General features: G+C 41.0%; 2 protein-coding genes across 9 annotated transcripts; both read left to right on the top strand.

Moving 5' to 3' along the window:
• Positions 1 to 2143: 2143 nt before the first annotated feature.
• Positions 2144 to 6074, top strand: LOC122868560 (keratin, type I cytoskeletal 18-like). The gene is made up of 7 exons (XM_044180634.1): positions 2144 to 2686; positions 4046 to 4128; positions 4453 to 4609; positions 4730 to 4894; positions 4989 to 5114; positions 5392 to 5612; positions 5785 to 6074. The coding sequence occupies exons 1-7, from the start codon at positions 2228 to 2230 to the stop codon at positions 5822 to 5824; spliced, it is 1251 nt and encodes a 416-aa protein (XP_044036569.1). The 5' UTR covers positions 2144 to 2227; the 3' UTR covers positions 5825 to 6074.
• Positions 6075 to 7809: 1735 nt separating this feature from the next.
• eif4ba (eukaryotic translation initiation factor 4Ba) lies at positions 7810 to 21336 on the top strand. 8 transcript variants are annotated; one of them, XM_044180557.1, is made up of 15 exons: positions 7810 to 7950; positions 10022 to 10162; positions 11995 to 12200; positions 13176 to 13292; positions 13555 to 13609; positions 13771 to 13914; positions 14382 to 14513; positions 14753 to 14911; positions 15038 to 15302; positions 16463 to 16551; positions 16999 to 17260; positions 17478 to 17515; positions 18554 to 18680; positions 19215 to 19287; positions 19578 to 21336. In XM_044180557.1, the coding sequence occupies exons 1-15, from the start codon at positions 7938 to 7940 to the stop codon at positions 19653 to 19655; spliced, it is 1899 nt and encodes a 632-aa protein (XP_044036492.1). In that variant the 5' UTR covers positions 7810 to 7937; the 3' UTR covers positions 19656 to 21336. The 8 variants fall into 8 exon arrangements, with proteins under 8 accessions (XP_044036492.1, XP_044036483.1, XP_044036529.1 ...); XM_044180548.1 differs by having other exon boundaries at positions 15035 to 15302; XM_044180594.1 differs by lacking the exon at positions 18554 to 18680.
• Positions 21337 to 21873: the final 537 nt, after the last annotated feature.

The following is a 21873-nucleotide window of genomic DNA, read 5'->3' as shown; positions in this document are numbered from 1 at the left end:
GAAGTGAAGTTCATTCAAGGCCACGCTAGGCTGAGAGTGGTAATAATCTGACTGTTGTCCAAGATTTGTGAAGCATATTAACTCCTGTGGTAGTTTCCAGATTCCTGCTGTGTGTTGCTATGACTCACAGACTCCAGCTTCTCCTCTTTTCCTCCTCTTTTTCCCTTTTATAATCTGGGGAAGAGGTGTATTCAGATCCAGATTATTGCATCTCGGGAGCTATCATTCACCAAAAAAATCTTTATATGGACACAGAGTGTAAGCAAGAATCAAAGATCTCTTCATATAAAAGCATGGATATATGCCATAAATATGCAATATTCTACATATGTTAAATAAAACTGTTGGTCAAGGTACTTCCCTTTTTCTATATGTAAATGTCTTGGGTTTTTTGTGTCCTGGCGGGCGAGGTAAAATGTTGCCAACAAACATTCAAACAAACAATACAGTAGAGACGTTGTCATGAGGGATGAGTCATGCTGATTTAATTCATCGTTCCTCTTTATATCTGCCTGTCCTCGTCACAGGTCAAACTAATCAGTGTTTCCTTTGTGTTTTCTTTGCTTTTCTACTACTCTGCTGCTCTGCTATTCTGTTTTTTCCCTTTCTTTTTGGTTGAGTATTATTAAAAGACATTAGTTATTAAATGCACAGTGAGGGGCTGGTATGAAGTGTGAGAAACACTGAAACTCGATCAACCATGAAGGTGAGGTAAGATCAGGAAAGAAAAGAACTAGGTTGAAAGAAGCTCAGGAGGGTGTTTGAGCCTTTGCCAGTTTCCCCTGGGGGTGGTTCATTTGGTTTTGTTATCCAGTTCTCAGGGGCCCAGTGTGACCACAACTCTTTGACCACAACTTTAGCCTCAGTTAAACCTATATGAACCTTTACAATGACATGCCAGAACACTGCGTATTGCAGCTTGGTTTTTAGGAAAATAATGCAGTTTCTTTCCTGTTTTTTGATGCAGTGTTTCCTGCCAATTATAGTTAGTCCTAGTTCCTAGGAGCAGTAGGCACTATGATATTTAGTCACTTTGATGCAGGACAGGAAACAACACATCATTTGAGTAGCATTAAAGTAACATTAATCGTGACAGGCACCACAGATAAAGTTGCAAAGATAATAGTTCAAAATCGTCAACAGAACTGATTTGGGCAGATAATCACCTGTAGTATGATTGGTGAATGAGGGCAGCTTTTCTTTCCTTTTGAATGTATTCTGAACAATGTGCTATTGGCTTACTTTCATTCTTTATGCAACTCATCTCATCTCTTCTTAGGTCTTCTGGGTATATTTGAAGCTTGGGTGTCCTTAGGCTTCCTTTTACAGTATGGCAGGTTTAATTGTTAACACTGTTCATCCTATTGTCTGCGTTGAAATGTGATTGTGATTGTTTATCAGTAAATCAGTTCAGTTTTCACTAGTAATATAGCTGTCTGATTGCAGCTACTCTGATAAACAATTCAATGTCATGCTGATGATTCTCGTAATTAATTTTGTTATAAAGCAGTACCATCAGTCTCTGTTTTAGCTACAACGAAAAGAATCAGTGCTGCAGCTTCTATATCTTACTTTCAGTTTAATCTAGATAGGAAAGTAGGCAAAATCTGTTTATTTTGGGGCCTAACTGACCACAAACTTAGAAACTATGCAGCAAATGGTAGCCATTATGCCTTTTATGGACAAACCAAAGGAATTTGGTTGCATGCTTACAAAGTAAACCTCATTTTTAAAAGAATATTCTACCCTTTAACTTTTAGTTTTAATTCTAATCCAGCTTTCTCAGTTGAAGCATGTACTTTACCCTGGACAACATGTCTATTACTGCTTTCTTTCCTTTGTTGTGAACTGTGGTTTATGTGATCTCTGTAGTTCAGTCAAATGAAGTGATTTGCTCTGGTTGATCAAATGTGAATGTTTTTAAGTGTTTTCAACAGAAAAAATGCCTCACGCATAACCTTGGATACAAACAAAACATTGTCGGTTGAAAAAAAGGGAACATGTGGGTCAATGAGAGCATGAGAGAGCAGGGAGGGGGAGCAGGAAAGGAAGACTGGGGCGATGTTAAAGTGGGCAGGGTCTGAGAGGCCAGCTGTGATTGAGGGAGAGAAGTAGGAGTATAAATTCCCTACTTCCCGCTGCCAGCGTCACTTTCTAAGCCAGCCAGCAGTGAGTCTCCACATCTCATTTTTCACTTCATTCTCTGCCGTGCCTAAACTTCTCCAAAATGAGCTTCAGAAGATCCAACATGCAGCAGATACCTTCTTCCCACATCTCCATGACCCGCTCCACACCCCAGTACCGTGCTGCCAGCATTTATGGCGGTGCTGGTGGGCAGGGCGCCCGCATTTCCTCTGTCTCTACGTCTTCCCTGCGGTCTGGTGCCCCAATCACCTCTTCTTCCTCTGCCTTTAAGCTGAGCAGTGGAATGAGTGGTGGTATGGGCTCAGGTTTTGGTGGTGCCGGTGCATCCATGGCGACTAGTGGTGCTGGGATCATGGGCAATGAGAGGGGAGCCATGCAGAACCTCAACGACCGCCTGGCCAATTACCTGGAGACGGTGAGGAACCTGGAACAGGCCAACAAGGAGCTGGAGATGAAGATCATGGAGGCGCTGGAGAAGGGGGGGCCCGACATGAGAGACTACAGCAAGTATGAACCCCTCATAGACGACCTGCGCAAACAGGTAAGCATGACAATGAATAATGATTATTAAAATAAACAGGTGAAAGTATGAAATGTTGTCTAAACTGGTTGTTGGTTGATGCCTTTGATACAACTAGGCAAGACAGACAATGAGAAAGGTGTGGGATAAGTGTTTAAATGCTTTAGAAATAATAACATGAGAATCAATGAGTGCCATCACATGCATTCGTTCTGTTTCAAATGTTTCTGTACTTGTGGCAGTAAGTTTTATTAGTGTATTCATTATTTATCTAATGCCTGACATTGAAAATTAATTATGAGAATGCTTATGCTGAAACAGGCAGCATTTCCATTGTAGGATTATCAAATTTCTTTCTGGAGAATGAAGGGTGTGGTTGCTAAGCTCTAACCCTCCCCCATAAAACTCGTTCTCGCCACAAACTGGCCAGAACTTCCTGTGATGAATCACCAACATGCGGGTATCATCATGAGAGACAGACTTAGAAAAGCTCTCAAACAACCTTCACCAGACAAAAGCAATTCCAAATGGTCCTGCTTGTAAACGGTGATTCTCTGGCGTAGGAGGACCTCAATGTGAAACAGATGTGTGGTAATGACACACACACACAAAGGATCTCGGACTGCCAGTGTGAGTGCACTGGTTGTATAACAATCAGTTCCAGTCAGCAGAGTCAAATGTCACATTCTTCTACAGACTCCAGATCTTCAATGTCACTGATTGATGGTAGCACGATGTTTTTCTTGACAGATAAAGGGACAAGTATTTCCTCTGAGTCAGAATACCATTGACACATTAAAAAGTATAAACTCACAAACACACTCACACACAAAGAATTTTGCATCCCCTACACACATAAACACGTACAGTGATAGATACAAATAAAACAACAGACAGAGACAGTGCAGATGGGTGAAAGTTGGAGAGAAGAAAAACGTCTCTGTATGTCTTCAGACAGGAAACGCATTTTTCAGCAATGCTAAAACAAACCAGATTCTGTTTTGGCACGGGAACATTCCCTTTTCCTGTCCTTCAGTTTGTGGTTCCTCTTTTTGCTGAATGTTATTATGGATTCAACCATGTTGAGGCCCTAGCGTGTAATCTGACTCTGGGGCTTCTATTGTTACATTGAAATAGTGATTCAAATCATATGTTTAATACTGTAGTTGTGTGAAACTTTGCTACCTCATAGCACATAATGATTGGAGCGGACCACTAAGTTATGCATTGAATGAGGGGCTTCTGGTTAAACAATTGTGTACTTTCTAACCATTAAAATTAGGAAAAAAACAAAACAAAAAATTTAAATTGTTCAACACCCACTGGTCAAAATGTCAACTGATGAAAGTCATTTTGTCATAAATTCTTTTTTCTGTCCAGATCTTCGATAAGGTATCAGAGAATGCTCGTTTTGTGCTCCAGATCGACAATGCCCGTCTTGCTGCCGATGACTTTAAAGTAAAGTATGTTGTTTTAAATGTAATCTCTGAGTTATTGATGTTGTTTTATATATTAAGCTTATATGAATGAGGCACATCTAAGCTCAGTCTTCATATCCTGTACAATGGCAGACATGCTTTGGTGTCAAAAGGTATAGACTTTGCAAATGGAGAGAGTTTGTACAGTGCATGTGGTCTAATATCTAGAATATCTGATAGAAAAGGATTTTAGCAACAGCAGGTTTGTATCTGCAACAGTTCTTTGAAACTTCAGTCATGCCATTTAATAACTTTATACTATACAGCACAGTATGAATAACAGCTGTTTGTGTTTGTGCAATCCTACAGGTTCGACAATGAGATGGCAATCCGCCAGTCTGTGGAGGCCGACATTGCTGGGCTGAAGAGAGTCATAGATGACACCAACATGACTAGGATGAACATCGAGAGTGAGATTGAAGCTGTGAAGGAGGAGCTCATCTTCCTAAAGAAGAACCATGAGAATGTGAGTTTAGATCCAGTACATCCAGAGAAATCAGCACACTTTACTATCTTGGAGCACCGGCTCACAAGGCACACGTCCTGAATGTTTTTGTTCATTTCTCTCTTTGTGCCTGTCTTATAGGAGGTGATGGAGCTCAGGAATCAGATCTCCCAGTCAGGCGTGCAAGTGGACGTTGATGCTCCCAAAGGTCATGACCTGGCCCAGATCATCGAGGACATGAGGGGCAACTATGAGAAGATTGCAGCGAAGAATTCAGAGGACCTCAAACGATGGCATGAAAATCAGGTGATGCCGTGCTAACAAGGGTAATCATTTATAAATATACTTAAAGCAACTATCTTGTTTGTTGGCTAACGCCCTTTCCCCGTCCCCTTGTCAGATTGTGGATGTGCAGGCGCAGGTTACACAGAACACAGAAGCTCTCCAAGGGGCCCAGATGGAGAGGAGTGACTTATCCAGACAGATACAGACCCTGGAAATTGAACTTACATCCCAACAGAGCTTAGTAAGTATGCGTTTTACAACCATGTGTTTTATATTCATTTTCACTTTATTCACAAACATGAAATAATAAAATCCTCTCATTAGATTCAACATTCTTGTTGCAATATTTGGAATCCTACTTTAAAATACCCTGACCATTATGGACACCCACTCGCAATCTTTTTGTAAAGCAGCAAATATTTCCCAAGTAATCTTTTTCACAAAGGTTGCAACTTAGACTTGCTTGCCTAAAATATCCTTGGCATACCTTTGATTTCTCCTTTTCAATCCTTTATCAGAAAGCCTCCTTAGAGGACACATTACGTAACACAGAGCTACGAAACAACTTGGAAACAGAGAAGTACAATGCCCTTATTATCCGTCTGGAGGAGGAGCTGACCAACTTGCGTGCAAACATCCAGCATCAGACCCAAGAGTATGAGGCGCTGCTCAACATAAAGATGAAACTGGAGGCCGAGATTGCCACTTACAAGAGTTTGCTGGATGGTGGAGACTTCAAGTAAGAAAACAGACCAAGGCAGGGTGATGATGGTGGTGGAGGTGAATACTAAAATCACTTGTTATCATGGTTTGCATGGTCAAGTATAACTACATCATGAAGTGAGGCAGTAGTTCCAGTCCAGTGCCAGAATATTTTGAAAGTCAAAATGTTTCATTTGTGTTTTGTACAGGCTCCAGGATGCGCTGGATGAGCTGGCGGCATCAATCTAATTTGGAACAAAGAATCTGTGACCATCCCAACAATGAAAGCAGAACCCACAACTATCCATTATGGGAAAAATTCCATGCTGGCCCAGTCAACTAAAGCCAAATTTGAACCAAGACCACATACCGTGCAGACCTTAAATGGTTTAAGCAATTCTGAATAAAGGCATTCGACCACACCGCAGTGAAACAGACAGGGCTATTTCAAAAGCAACCATTGCCTGACCTGAAAGCAAAATAAAGATGAATAAAACCACTTATCACGGCTTTTGTGCATTTGTCATTGTCACATAATGTAAGAATGTGCATGTTATGTTTTTTGATAAATTGATGTCATATTAATTGCATAGCCCTCGCTGATTAAAAAACATAGTTTAAAGGAATTACATGATTTTGATAGATAGATGATTGGATAACCACACCCTAAAAAAGCAATAGCTGACAAATTACATGATTTTATTGCTGGCTTAATTGTGAAAAATAATGTCCGTACTATTGTTGGCTGAGTCCTCCATGCACACCGTCAGGACGCTTAAAGCTGCCTGGATTGATGTTTGACTACTAGGGGGCAGAAGAATTTCAAAACAAACCAGCAGACACACAGTCCTGAAATATTATAACCATACACATCTGTTGAGGTGTTAACGTGCTAGCGAACACATCCAGCAAACACAGGGTAATATCATTTTTCCATTAGTCATGTTTGTGGTCGAATGACAAATGTACAATATTAACTGGACTTTTATCTCTGGTGTGTTCTCAATCAACTCCTCTTGTTTGTAGTTTTAATAGACCGGTTTATGATATGAAGAATGTAATTTTGTAATTTTAAATACAGTGCAAACCTATATTTTTGTTAGCTCTCCTTTACTTCTCTCATAAACTCAACATTTGAATAATTTATTCCTTTTAATCCTGTTCTTATCGAGTTATTTTAAAAAAGAAATACATTTAGTATGTGCACATAAACAAACATACTCGTCAGTGGAGGAAAGTAATTAAATACTCAAGTACTCCTGCACTTTTCAGGTACTTGTACTTTAGTTGAGTATTTCCATGTAATTCTATTTTATGAGAAAATGTTTATCTTTTTACGCTGTTGCATTCATTTGACAGCTGTACTTACTAGTTTCCCGATAAAGATTTTATATACAAAACATATGATGAACTTATAAAATGTGATGTATTGTCATAGATTAAACATGCAATGGTATATAAAGTTGTAGAATTAGCGTCACCTTTAGCAGCTACAACACTGAAATGCTGCTCACACATTAATGCATCAGTCCAATAATATAATAATGATATAACAATGTGAAAGAGTGTCTTTAAAATAATAAATGTGCAAATAGGCCTCTATAGTCACATACCAAGATCTGGGCTTAGCCTCGGATTTTAAATCCTAGAATCAACACAATACTTATTTGGCAACTTATAGCTCTCAGTTGTTCAAGCAGTTCCCTTAAGTTAGAGCTAATGCATAGGATACTTTTGAACGTGATAAAATTACATTTGATAGTTTTGAATTTCAAAAAAATGTTGCCATGAACTCCTAAAGGTCATAAAGAAAGATATATTTTTTTTAATCTCCTTAAAGTTTTGCAGCCAAGCGCCAAACAACATTGGGACTTTTGACTTACTTTAATTATTTAATTGTTCACAATTTCAACACTCTTTTTTCAGGTTAATTAATATTAAGCAGATAGATGTGAACAGTGGTGGACTGTTTGAGGGGCAGGGGCGAAATTTTTTTTTTAAAAAAGGGCTTCAGCTGTATGGCACTGTATGGCGTGTTCTCCACTGGAAGGGCACCCATTAGTGCACTGAATCATGTTTTGTCCACTGGAAGGGCACCTTAGAGGGCCCTTTACCAGTTTTGTCCACAGGAAGGGCACCCTAGAGGGTCCAAGGATTTGGTGACTGCTATAAAAGAGAAATAAATTAATCTGACAGATATGATGGGAACTTAGTGAAAAGGAAATGTCAGTCATTGTAGCTGAGCAGATGTGGGTGAGTAAGCAAACAAGGGAGGAGACGGTCCCGTGAACGGCGATGCGCGCTCCCGATAATAAACCTCTGACGCCTTCATCCGGGAACTACTACGAACTCGCTCTCCAACATGGCGGCGTCAGGTGAGGTCTATGAGGTTGAACGAGCTGGGTTGGTTGGGAGGGGATTTCAGCGGGTTATACCGCGATATATTGAAATACATTAAGTTTGGGGATTGTTAATGCATCGTATTATTGATTCGCGTTGTTGTCCCGCGTGTATAAATAGGTTCGTCGGTTGTTTTGGCCCGGTACAGACGTAACTGCTGGAGGAAGGCGAATGAACGAAGCAACGACTTGCACAACCTGAAAATGTTAACCTCACGTTACCGATTTCATGCGATCTTTTCCAATGAAAATTGTTATGCGATGTTTGTGTTGTCCGCTTTTGAGTTTACGCGGTATTACATGTATTGGACATTGTGTGACATGTTATGAAATATTTCTAACTGCGTGCAGAGCTGGCATATTGTATGCCCGTAGCGGAGCTCGCCGTGGCTCTTAGAGCAGATGAGCGTCGGGCGCAAGCGCGTTTCGTGGAGGAGGGGTTGGGCCGAGAAGTCCGGGTAGCCCGAGGAGTCTCCCCACGTGTGAAGCATAGCTCCCTGGTATCGGTGTTTGATGAAACGGGGCAGCTGGACCTGTTGGGTCGCATCATAAGTACTTCTCTGGCAGCTTCACAACTTTGAGCCGTCCCATCCGGCCGGCCAAGTCTTGCTCCTATGATGGCGCACTTGGATCCTGGCGCTGCGACGTGCACTAGGCCCTAAAACCTAGCCAGCTAAGCAGGGATACTTCCCCCATCAGCAGTCCTTTGCTGACTAGGCCCGCATAGACATAAAGACAAAAGCGACCCACGTAGCTAGCAAGCAAACAACCTGCGTGTTTAGCCTAACAGTTAACTGTTGGCCTTCACAATTGTTATGCTATTGTAGCTTAAGCAGAAGTCAGTACTGCCAAAAGTTAACGTTACGCAGCTGCTAGCTTGCTAATGTCACATTAGTGCGGAGCGCTAAGAAAGCTACTAGACAGTCAGTATATTATTTATATGGTTTGAGAGTAACTTAAAAGCAGTCAATGCCTGTTAATTGTAAACAATGACTGAGCATTATATACTGGGAAAGAGTTGTACACCGTCCGTGTTTCTCTCTGTGTAGGTTTTGTAACGATGTGTGTAAAGAATGTCCTGACAGCTGGGATTTTCACAATAAAGCTTACAGCCAGCTTTGTCGCTCCCTGTTTTCTGCCTCAGACCAAAACAAACCGGACCTCCTCTATGAGATGAGCCACGGGAAGCAACTGACTACTGTTTGCCATTCAAACAGACACTATGAGGACTAGTCTGTAACAGATACATGACTCATTGATTCAGTCTCATTCCTCGAACATGCAATCCAGTGGTTTGAACATGTCACAATTACTGCACCTGAGTCTTGGAGCCGAACAAAGAGAGGCAAGCCTTTTCTGGCCTGCTGCACGGTGACAGTTGAACAGGACAGGCAGACCACTCCTTGTGTGTTTGTTTTCCAATAGGATAATAAGTCAATGTTTTTGTTATCACTTTCACATTGCAGTCCCCTTATCTGGCTTGGCTGGACAACATCTCACACTACAAATAGTGTTTGTCTACGCTGAGATGCAGCTGTCCACATGAGTGGAGACACACACACACACACACACACGTCTTTTGAAAACCCAGACCGTTGTTGTGTTGGTGCTTAAAGAATGACTCTTTCGGTGATGCACCATTTCACGGCTTAATGGCAATTTTTGTAATATTTCACTGAGTTGTTCAAATTAATAGTTGAAATCTAATACAAGCCGGTGAAGCCATACTGACATCACTGTTTTGACACTAATCATATTTTTACACGCCATCTGTCACATCTGCTGCTATTCCAAAACTCACTGTGTGTGGGGGGGGTGTTGGCCATCTGTAGTGTTCCAAACAAATAGGTTGAATGTATCAAATAAAGGTAAATTTTACCTTAATACCCTTTAATTCAATTTTATAGATGTAATTCCTTTTTGGGGTGGGCTGGGGGGTGGATAAATGCTTTAAAGACTTCCTTGACATCCATATGGACAATGTACCCATGGCCTAGCATGTTTCTTCCATGGCTGACTATGTATTCTATGTTCATCTTTCCTCTAGCTAAGAAGAAGAATAAGAAGGGGAAGACCCTCACTCTGACTGACTTCCTGGCAGAGGACAGTGGAGGCAGCAACGCGGCCCCCAGCTACCCAACCAAGACCACTAGCTGGGCCGATGAGACTGACGACCTGGAGGGAGATGGTGAGCACACACTGAAATACACACGTTAAGTCTTTATGTTGCATACCTTGCATCTGACTTGCATTTTTCCATCTAACAATAGTAAAATCATTATCATCTCTCAGGTTGTCTCTTAGTTGAGTGGGGAGAAATGAAAATGCGTTGAAGCATGCAGTCATACTGATAGTGCCATCAACATGTGTGATCTGATACTTAACTGAATGTAAAATGAGCAACTGCGTTTTTATTTTACATGTAAATGTGTTGTGGTAAAGCGGTATTGGTCTTTTTTAAAGGTTATTATTCTTATTTAGGTTCTTATTTAGGTATACACAGCAGTAAGAAAAGGTCAGGATTTGTTAACCATGTAGAGAGGGCTTAACACCAGTTTTTCAGTATGAATATCACAACACTGAGTGTCTGCTGATACAAGGGTTATACTCATATGTCCATTATGCCCTTTAAATCCACGTTGCCTAAGATAGCTGTCTAACCATGACTCATAAATTGTTAAAGTTAAAAGTAATGAAATACTTCTAAGTGACAACATAACTGCGTTTAGCAAAACTGCTTCAGCTTACTAGTAAACTGTTCAGCCTGCAGTGCTGCTTTTTGCAATGTAAAACTTTTGAGTAATGATATTGGACACGTTTGAGCTCCATATATCAACTGTAAACTTACCACTGCGCTGTTTTCCAACTGTTTTGAAAGGAATGGTAAATGGACTGCATTTATATAGCGCCTTTTTAGTCTTCTGACCACTCAAAGCATTTACACTACATGTCAACACAGCAATTTGAGGTTCAGTATCTTGCCCAAGGACACTTTGATATGCGTGGTGGGGGGAACCGCTGATCTTCCGATTAGTGGATGACCCGCTCTACCTCTGAGCCACAGCATCCACTAACTCACTTGTACAGACTTGAGATGGCCATTTTGAATATTAAATGGCCACAGGATAGTGTGGATTGAGGCCTTAGATGGTAAATTATTCATCAAAACTCCATATTATCAACCGTGCAATCAGGTTGGTCAAATAAATTCAATGATTTTTCTATTATCAGCTATGAACTATTGCTCTCTGGATGGAGTTTCTCATTCGCCCTGCCCGTTTTCCTTGGTAGCTTGTATAACTTCGTCATATTCCTTTTGCATGATGCGTCTACACGTGTTTTAATCAAATTTGTGGTGCTGAACCTCATAATTCTGATTCATGCTCTTATTGCACATTTGTATTTTATGGTTTCCTCCTTGCTAGAGCAGCACATCAAGCTACACATCACATGATCACATGTTGTTTTCACATGAAGTGTAGCTAGATGTCTTTACAGAAGGTCATACAAATTGGTGCCATTCAAGTACTTACATGGCATTTCTGGGTAGTTTCACTTAACATCTAATTTTCTTTTCTGATCCAGGGTTTTTGGCTAGTCTCAGACCTAATACTGATTATTGGCTGCATCAATATCTATCTCACAGAACAATAACACAATACGCATCATAATAAATACACTTGTCTCAGAACACTTAAATGTCTGCTAAACTAAAAGGGCATCTGACATAAAAGGGGTTTCCAGTCAGCGGTAACTATTTGTCACACTGAGTCATTTTTTAATGGAAGTTTGGCACTTACTGTAGTGTCTTTATGTGTACAAATGCATATATTTTTTCCTTAAGATTCATTGTTGTGAAGTCTTTGTTGCCATTAGCTTTTTTGCATGTGTCAGAACAGAAGAACTCCAGGTTTCAAAGGACCAAGTATCAAAGAAAAAGTAATCTGTTGTTGTCCAGTAACTGAAGGGAAGTTTTAGATTAGCATTTGTTTGAAATGTTCCCTCTTCTCATCTCTCCAGTCTCAACTTCGTGGCACACAGAGGAGGATACGTACCGGGCACCACCCATTGACCGTTCCATCCTGCCCACAGCGCCTCGCTCAGCTCGTGAACCCAATGTTGACCGGTCCCGACTGCCCCGCAGCCCGCCTTACACGGCCTTCCTGGGCAACTTGCCCTATGATGTCACTGAGGACTCAATCAAAGACTTCTTCCGCGGCTTGGCAGTAGGTGTAGCAGGCAAACACACATGCGGTGGTGGTAACAGCCACTGCAACTCTTGTTTTGCAAGGCAATACAAACAGTGAAACTCAAGTGACAGTTTCAGTTGCAGACTTTATTGCTCTGTATAGGAGCTGTAAACACTTAACTTATCTGAACATCTTGTCAAGCTAGTCAGTCTTGTCAATATGCAATTACATCTGTAATTGAAATCATTATTTCTGAAGTATTTTAGTCCTCACTGATACACTGCCCTTGGGACTGCTGTAGTTTACACACTGTAGAACCAGTGAATTTGTTTAGTAATAAAGAAAAGGACTCCTTGCTTCGTTGTTTTCCCTTTGTATCTATAGACGGACGTTTAAGTAGGGTCCCGATGTTGCTCAACCGATTTGTCATAATGGAGGGGCATCAAAGGAATACTTCAAACTATAGTTGTTATGTCAGTTTCCTCATGCAGCCAGGAAGAACAAGTTTTTACAGATAACAGAGCTCCCAAAAGCCACGCTGGTCAGAGTCCTGTTTCAGTAACGGCAAAACAGAGTCACAAAACTCTTAAACCCTTTAAACTACTCATTCAGAACCGTACACATATGCGTACCCTTTTGGTAAAATATTGCTAAATAAATCACTTCTATTAAGTCCTCACACCGCCCATTACTTAAAATGGTCACAACCTTGCAAGTCGACTAACGTTAGCGAGATAACTTCGCTGATTTGTCACACTTTTGTTACCTGCAACTTTAGTGCAGTAGTGAGCTGGGCATTTGTTTTATTTCGGGTTAGGGCAGACATTGATGACAAACATTCTCATCTGGCATTTCCTCCATCGCCAAGTCAACCCATTTCTTCCATATATTTCATTTGCATACTGCTCTTTCTTTGTTTCTCCTGATCTTGTTTGGGTGAACTGTACAGTGCTGGGCCCAGATCAGTGCATTCTGTTTCATATGTTACTTTCTCACTATCTTCATCTCCAGATCAGTGCTGTGCGTCTGCCTCGAGAGCCCAGTAACCCAGAGAGGCTGAAGGGCTTTGGCTATGCTGAATTTGATGATGTGGATTCCCTCCTGAGGGCCCTTAGTCTCAATGAGGAGGTGAGAGGATGCAAAAAGAACTTGATTTATATTTTTGCATTTTTATTTTAACACCTGGAACTGAGCAAACATATGAGTGTACGACTCTGCCCGTAGTTGTATTGCACAATACGTTCTTGGGTTAGGATTTATTTATTGGCCTCCCTGCATAAAATGACAAAGATCTGTAGTTGTACGAGAAATGACATAGTTTCTTTCTCTCATAAAAATGTATACAGAGAATCACTAACTATTTGCCCCTTCTGTCTGTTCATGCCAACAGAACCTGGGAAACCGAAGGATCCGTGTGGATATTGCAGACCAGTCTAATGATAAAGGTGCGTTGCTAACTATGTTTGCTGTGACTTCTTCGGGCCACTAGTGTGCCATTGCAAGGCTCCTCTCTGCCTTTATAGTTGTTTAGCAAATGGGAGTCTGTCCCTCAACCTTCATAATCTATATAACTTATTATCTCCCCTTCCTTTTCTTCACACCTCAGAGAGAGACAGTGGCATTATGGGAGGCCGAGACAGGGGAAGGATGTCAGACATGGGTCCTGACAAGACAGACAGTGACTGGAGGGCTCGGCCCACTGCAGAAGCCGACGATGGACCTCCCAGGAGAGATGATGCCTTTGGAGAGCGTGAGTCAGAAATTGCTTTGTTTATGCATCAACATCCATATTTATTTTACACTTGATAGTAGGATAATTCTGTTAGCAGTTTTTTATAGAAGGGACCTATTTCTTAGATCGGGAATGACACCAGTGATACTAACTAGGATAAAACTGATACTACTTTCTTGTCCTAGTAGAATATTAGTTGGAACAGTTGGTCAAAGCAAAATAGCTATTCGAAAGTGTCCAAACTCACACCATTTGCAAAATGGAGATTTTCCTGAAACTTTGCTTCTTGGATGTGATAATGCCCAGCTTTTCATTTGTAAAAAGTGCTAAACTACTATTTATATAGTTTCTTTATCGAACATGTTGACTACAAAGATTACTGCATGTCTTCCGTCCAAGCTCTGTTTGATGTAACTCAGACCAAGAGTTCATTAGAGGAATTCCATATGTGAAACGGCATCATTATTCTATTACAATTCTTACAGGGTCACGGGACCGTTATGAGTCGGATCGTTACAGAGATGGGCCACGGCGGGACAATGACCGCTATGATGGAGGAAGAGACCGCTACAGAGATCGCTATGATGACAGGGACCGCAGAGACTACGATAGAGGAGGTCTGTCGTTGTGCTCGTTTAGACCTTGTGTTGGGATTCTGATCCACCTGACTGTATCAGCAGTTGTTTGGGGATTTCATGATCAGGAAGCCAAAATATTCTTTAACAGGCCCATCCTAATCAAATCATTGGCTTACATGACTCCTTAATTGCCCTGCTGCAACCTTGATTGGGCTTGTATACGCTTCCATTTTCATCTCTTAACAGTTTTCTCTCCTGTCCTCCTGCCATCCTTCTAGGTTTTGACTCTCGTGGTGGTGGTGGAGGAGGTCGTCGTGCCTTTGGCAGTGGCTTCCGCCGAGATTATGATGACAGTCGGGGTAGCAATGATCGTTATGGAGATCGGGATCGTTATGGAGAACGTGACGAGAGACGGGATGAGAGGCGTGAGGAGAGAGGTAAGAGTTCAATATATATATATATATATATATATATATATATATATGACTGTGCTAACACCATCTTCAGATATTCATAGCCACACCTCTCCATATTAATATTATCCTTTCCTGTTCTCACAGCAGCTCCTCAGCAGAGACCCAAGTTGAACCTTAAGCCCCGTAGCGTGCCCAAGGAGGAGGAAGCTAGCAGCGGTGGTGGTGGTACTTCCCCAGCTACAGCTCCGAGCTCCGGCAGCAGGACCTCATCCATCTTTGGCGCGGCCAAGCCAGTTGACACAGCAGCCAAGGAGAGGGAGGTGGAGGAGAGGCTGAAGAAAGAGGAAGAGAGGCTGCAGAGGCAGTTGGAAGAGGACAAAGGCCGGGGACCCGACAGAAAGATGCGAGACAGGTCAGGGGTTGACATGGATGGTCATCACAAAATGTTTGATGAGTTGGTGGCAACTCGATTTATGTTATTTATAAAGTCAACAGTTTTTAAATATTCCGTATTTTTGGAGTTCATGTTATTTATGCAAAGCTGATTGAGATATATTTCAGGAAGAGCCATGCTCCACCTAGGCAGACGAGGGGAGAGAATACTCAGATATTTACACACAATATGAATTTTGTCAGAATTAATATCATATGACAAATAAAGCCGCAAGCGGCAATTCCAGAGTTCAAACCAGCACAGACTGTTAGAAGTTTAAAGATTTTGATCTTGACCTGGTCAAATGTGGCCTAGACATGACAAAAGCAGTGAAATCTCCCTTTTTTGCATTTTCACAAATAGAAATAGAATAGAAAACAAACATTCTCTGATTCGTGTTATGCCACACACATTTTTTGCCCTTGTAGCGCCCCCCTATTGGTCGATTTTAAATGGAACTTTCAGGGCATGTTTCAGGTACTTCTGTGGACATATCCTGTAAGTTTTGTGATGATTGGCCCAACGATTATTGACTGTGATCTATTTATGTGCTGAGCCACGATCCTTTTGAAGTTCTTTGGTCAATTTCTTGAAAACTAAATAAGATATCAACAAGCTTTACACACCCTTTGATAAGCTTCATCCAATGATGACCCACCGAAAATTTGGTAGCAATCGGACCTACAGTTTAGGAGGAGATATCAAAAATGTGTTTTTCAAAATCAAAATGGCAGAAAATCTAGTTAGGCAGACTTTAGTGGTCCAAGAGGGTTTTTTGTAGAGCACATTGAGCTGGACTTGTGAGAGAAATTTAAAGTCATTCGGACTTACACTATGAGGGGCGTGGCCTGTTCAAAATTGCATTTTTGGGCCTTAATTACAGCGCCACCATGTGGTCCATTGGGCTCATTTTTCTGTGGAAGCACATGCACATCATTTTCAGTTATTGGGCCAAGTTTCGTGTTTCTAGCTCATTCCAGCTCATGGCAATTTGAGCCGTGGCACAAGACAAATAATAATAAGACAGGACAAACACAATAGGGTTTCAGCCCATTCCGGGGCTTGAACCCCTAGCAAGAATCTATGTGATTTATGTGTACAGTTGCAAGCCCTGTGTAAGCTTTTTCTGTTGTTTTCAGGGACCCAAGCTGGCGCAATGAGGAATCTCATACTGAGCGATCTCGCACAGGAAGTGAGTCTTCACAGCCAGGAAGCACTTCTGGAAGAGGTGAGATCCCTCTGCATTTCATTTTGATAGAGCTTGCCTTAAGGCATCTGTTTTCTCCTTGTAAACCTGAAGAGGCAAGATTGCGCTTCTGGGTGACCGTGTATCCAATTTTTGTGTCTTCTTTTTCTACATAAAACTTTCGATCAATACAGTTTTTATCGCAGGACTTCTCTTCTGTCAGTCATGCAACCCTGTAAACCATCAAAGCTTCAGTCTGTTAGATGAAAGTTTTAATTTTGAGTACCTTTTTAGACTTTATTGTCTAAAAAATACTGCCTTTTTCTCCAGTGGGAGTAAGTTATTATATTTTCAGTGTTTAGAAAAATACACGTTAAACAGAACAACCAAGACAAACTAAAAAATATCTCAAGTGGTAAAAGTGTTGGAAAATAATCCACAGTGATGTAAAACTGTGAGAAACAACATGCTCCTCTTTTCATCTACCAGGGTCCCGGTGTCGAGATAGCGAGCGCTCTGGGGACAATGAGGTGTTCAGTGGGAGAGAAGGTGAGCCCTCCTCCCCTGGGTCCTCTCCGCAGCCCCCCTCTACTGGCTCCTCCAAGGAGCCGCTGAAGGTGATGCCTGCACCTCCTCCCAAGGAGAACGTCTGGGCCAAGAGAAGTGCAGCCAGCACAGGCTCTACCGATGGTGATGGACGACCTCCAGTCTCTCCTGTCTCCCCAAGTGGTTCAACTCCTCCCAAGCTCAGGTGAGAACACAAGTGAGACACACTCTATGTTAGGAAGCCTTTCAGGAACATACTGTTCAGAAACACCCATTTCAAAACAAGAGCTTTTCAGGCACAAATGATTGAACAAACACACCTTTTCATACCCAGAATTAGCTATCAAAGGCTTGTAGAAAAGTTCAACTTTCATGTGAATGTTTTGTATATTTTTCCCTGACTGTTGGTACTTTCTGTTTAGTTCCCCAGGTTCTGTAGATGAAATTGGATCTGGAAAAGGTAAGGCCTACTGATGAGACCAAACTCATTTTAGACTATGGATACAATTGAACAAACCATGTCAGTGTGGCTATCGCACACAACTATAAAAGGACTCAAGCAAACCCGATGAAGGAAGATATTTATGTAAACAAAAAAGACTTGCATACATCTGCAAAAATGTGTGATAATGGAGATTTTGAATTTGAACAAAACAGACAACTTTGCTGTTTTGCTGCTGAAATGCTGATATGAAAGTGGTTTCAAACTCTTGTGTAGTCCAGAAAAAGCAACTGAGGTTTGCATGAAACCAGAGATCTTGGGTTTTCAGTTAATTCAGTAAAGTCCATGAAAGGTAAAACTTCTCTGCACAGACAGGAAGTCAATTCCTATTTGTACATAAGCAGTGATATTACATGAGTTATATTAGAGAATCCCAGTGTTTCTCACCGAGACTAGCTGTGAGGTGTAAGAGCAGCGGTTATCGTTACTTTTCACACTACTTCGTAACTGTATCATAATGAACATATTCGGCAAAGCAAGAACGTGTCTTGATAGGAGCAGGTCATAAGCTCATCTTCCAGCTGAGAGTGTATTTATTACAAGGGGAGCACAAAAATATGTATCACATTATTAGTGTTATACCAATGATCAAAGTGACATATGGTGCTGAATAATATGCTAATGCACCACAATTCTGACTATCAAAAAATAAATAAATCTCAGGTTCAGACTCGTGCAATCTGGCCAAATGTAAAAACATTGAATACCTACATAATCCACAGTACTGTATCAGAGAATAGGACTTTTTTTTAAATTGTTTTGGAAACATTTGGCACAATTTTCAAGCCAATATCAAATTTAACTGAAATGAGTTCCACTATACAAGCTAAGCTTGTATTCAAGCAGTTGTGCACCTCTCATTTGGCCCTACATCAGTGACTAACACTTTTTGAATCCAACCCAGTGGCTTTTTATGCTGCAGTGTGTTGTGAGTGTAGTCTACTGTATAAAGTCCACCAACCTCCCTTCACTCAACTGTCTGGCTTCTCCTTTAAGATGAGAACAAGGCTGAAGGTGTGCGTCGGGACCGGGGGGCCCCACGGGCACGAGGGGGGCCTGCAGGGCCTGGAGCAGGGCGGGGCCGAGGAGAGGGGCCCAACAGAGACCGAAGAAAGGAGGACAGGTCAGCCATCCAAAGCTAGCAACTCCAAAGTTCTTAATGAGACAGGGAGGACACTTACTGGGCATCTGTAAAGAGTGGCCTATGCTCAGTTACACAACTGATGACGCATTCATTGTTCCTAGTGTTGTGGACACTAGGAACACAAGGACACCAGGATTTCCGGTGTGCACATTTTATGCGTTTCCTTTTCTACACCAAATAGTTCCAATCCCCATGAACGTAGCGCAGGAAATTATCAATTTCAGCGCTAAAACATCAACAGTACAACATAAATTGGAACTGAAATTTGAGACATTACTTTATTTTATTTGATGTTTTTCTGAAAATGAGAACTGAGCACGGTGTGAACTGGGTGCCAAGCAGCTTGTAGATGTTAATTTTCAGATGATGAAAATGAACATAATTTGTGCTCCTTTTAGTTCATCTTTTTAGCTGTTAAGCTGTGTGTTTAAGGATTCGCAGCAAAGGGTCAACTTTCCAGCACTGAGCTCTGCCGATTAAAATTTAAAACCTCAGTGTTCATTCTGATTGTAGAAAGGATAACAGAAGAGACCGAGACTCCAGACCACCCCCAGAGCCAAAGAAATTTGAAGAAACCCCAACCCCCGTAAGTCCTTCACTGCCAAGGTTTAGTCAGCCTTTGATGTCACCCAAATTATAATTCTTTAAAGGGTTTCCCTAAAGCCTTAAGTTGTTTTACCAGAGCCCCCCGTACTTTTTTTTTACTTTTTATTTTACAGTGGATAAATAGCCCATCATCAGTCATTAAATAATTGCCCCCAATGTTTCATGCTCCTTGAGAAAGTTGACATCTTTTCTTTTGTATACGCTATATATTTTTTAGCATCCGACGCTTACTATACTGATCCAGGTTCTGTTTTGTTTTGCCTTTTTCAGAAGTTCAGCTCAGCCAGTAAGTACGCCGCTTTGCTAATGGACGGAGACCAAGGAGACGACGCAGAGGACGTAGAATAGAGAGAAAATAACGAGACGAGGCCTGAAAGCGCAAGAAGAGGAGAAAATGCCGAATGCACAAAAAAATAATCTCACATAGCTTATGAAAAAACAACTCCTCACATGGAAGAGGCTCCTGGGAGGACATCACTCCCTCCCTTCTTTCCTCCTACAAACCTGTCCTTTTACTTTCAAAACACCCACCCATCCTCCCTCCCCTGACCCACCTTCAGGACTATTCAGCTTCTAAAGAATAGTCACATACTGGACTTGTTTTAAATGGAAAAAAGGAGTAGCTGACACATTGAAAAGTGATGGATAACATTGAATTAATTGTAATAAATAAATGGAAAAAGTGGGGAAAAAATGAATTTGCATATTTGTGGATCACAGGTTTGGTGAGGTTGGATTATATGACAGAGGATGTAGCTTTGTGCAACTTGTTTTTTTGTTTGTTTTTTTTATAGCATTTTTGACTTATTGACTCGCATAGTTCCTAGATCAAATGCATAACTATTCATTATAAGCCCTTTTTATTCATTAGACAATAATTTGGTATTATATCATTATTTTAAACCAATCTATTAAGAAATGTATGTACCATTCAACAAATCATTGATTGAATTGGTTCTAAGCTGATTCACACAGTATTACAAGAGAGGACTGTGTAGTACATAGACTACAGTACTGCAGGAGTGACCGCTACAATTGCAATTACTATCATTCCCAATCATTGTACAGATGTCTCTCTTTCTACACCACCTGATGAAATAATCAGATGAATTAAAGGCTTGTCATAGTCGTTGACAGCCGTCTTGAAGATTCTCCAAATCATTCACTCTTGCTGAAGTGAGGAATACAACTATTTGGGGAAAGTCTGGAGCTGCCTATAGTAGGGTGTGAGCATTTGCATGAGATTACATTAAGCTGTCTTCCAATTTGCAATAAATTGGGGTCATTATGTACATTCAAATAGTATGTGGTCATTGTACATGTATGCATTACTGGAGGGATTGAGGCCAAGGGTTAAAAAAAATGTTTTAAGCGTGTAAACTGCACATTTAAAGCTGAGTTTGTGCTTGTCTCTAAGTTAAATGTTTAAAGACAAGCAAAACTGCCAAACGGCTCCTTTGTTGCCTGTATTAACCTGACTAGGCCCTACACACATTTGTGACAGCGTGGCATTAACCATGAAACCAGTGTCAGTCATAGAATGGCGAGTTGCATCAACGCATCACGTCTATGTGCAAAAACAACAAAGTATTTACCTCTGCTTACTGTTCTCCTGGTGTGGTCTGAGAGACAGACAGTTTCCACAGTATTTCTTCAGTCTCAACCCCCTGCTGAGGGCCGGGGTCCTGGTGGCAGCTGGTTAGGATCCTGCTGAGCTTGACATCCCACACACACCCACACACAGAGAGCACCCACTTTGCTGTAAGATAGGACTCTTCTAGACCCCTTAGCAGCAGGCCACTCTTTTCAATGGACATCAGCATACTAGAGAGCAGACTTGACTGGGAATGGTGACTGGCAGCAAGCAAAATACCTACTAATATAGATAAACTTTTTCAAGTGTTTAATGTATCATGAAATAATTAGGCTCATGAGTTTGTGTTTGTTGAAGCTAGGTGATTGCACACTAGAGTTGTCTGCTTCAATACCTGCTACAAAATAAATTGGTCCCGTGTCCTGTGCACATTCATTTTAGAATATTTTGTTTATATTGAAGTGGCCACTCAGGGAGCAAAAAGTTTTTAAAAACTGGGTAATCGTTCCTGCTATTTTGGACGTTCAGTGTAGTTCTGCATGACAGCAAAGTCAGCAAAGAGTTTCTCTTCATTGTGAAGTTGTAAAGTGCGTGTGTGTCCAGTGGTGGAATAACCAAATACATTACTCAAGTACTGTAATATTGTTATAAAATATTGTTCTTTTTACTCCACTCCAGCTTTACTTAGTATTTACAGATTTAGATTTTACATACAAAACGTGATCTGCTCATAAAATATAATATATTGTTATAAATGAAACTACCCAACAGTAGTAAAGTAGTTAATAGCTTCACCTCTACCAGCCACAACATGACTGCTTACACATTAATGCATCAGTAATAATAATAAAATAATATAATGGTAGCATTGAGAGGGGCCAATCTGCTGCATAATGAGTATTTTTGATAGCACGTCTGTGCTTAAATGCAGGACCTTTACTTATAAAATTAAGTATTTTTACATTAATAAAG

The sequence above is a fragment of the Siniperca chuatsi genome, linkage group LG2, assembly GCF_020085105.1.
Source record: "Siniperca chuatsi isolate FFG_IHB_CAS linkage group LG2, ASM2008510v1, whole genome shotgun sequence".
Lineage (NCBI taxonomy): Eukaryota > Metazoa > Chordata > Actinopteri > Centrarchiformes > Sinipercidae > Siniperca > Siniperca chuatsi.
The sequence above is the reverse complement of the archived record's forward strand: the minus strand, read 5'-3'. Positions and strand labels throughout refer to the sequence as shown.

Bases quoted from the DNA above. Each gene is read 5' to 3' on its own strand.
- eif4ba (XM_044180548.1), top strand. The intron at 10,163-11,994 runs GTGAGCACACAC...TCATCTCTCCAG, and splicing joins TGACGACCTGGAGGGAGATG to TCTCAACTTCGTGGCACACA. The intron at 18,681-19,214 runs GTCAGCCATCCA...TTCTGATTGTAG, and splicing joins GACCGAAGAAAGGAGGACAG to AAAGGATAACAGAAGAGACC.
- LOC122868560 (XM_044180634.1), top strand. From the start codon at position 2,228: ATGAGCTTCAGAAGATCCAACATGCAGCAGATACCTTCTTCCCACATC. The intron at 4,610-4,729 runs GTGAGTTTAGAT...CCTGTCTTATAG, and splicing joins TAAAGAAGAACCATGAGAAT to GAGGTGATGGAGCTCAGGAA. The intron at 4,895-4,988 runs GTGATGCCGTGC...TCCCCTTGTCAG, and splicing joins AACGATGGCATGAAAATCAG to ATTGTGGATGTGCAGGCGCA.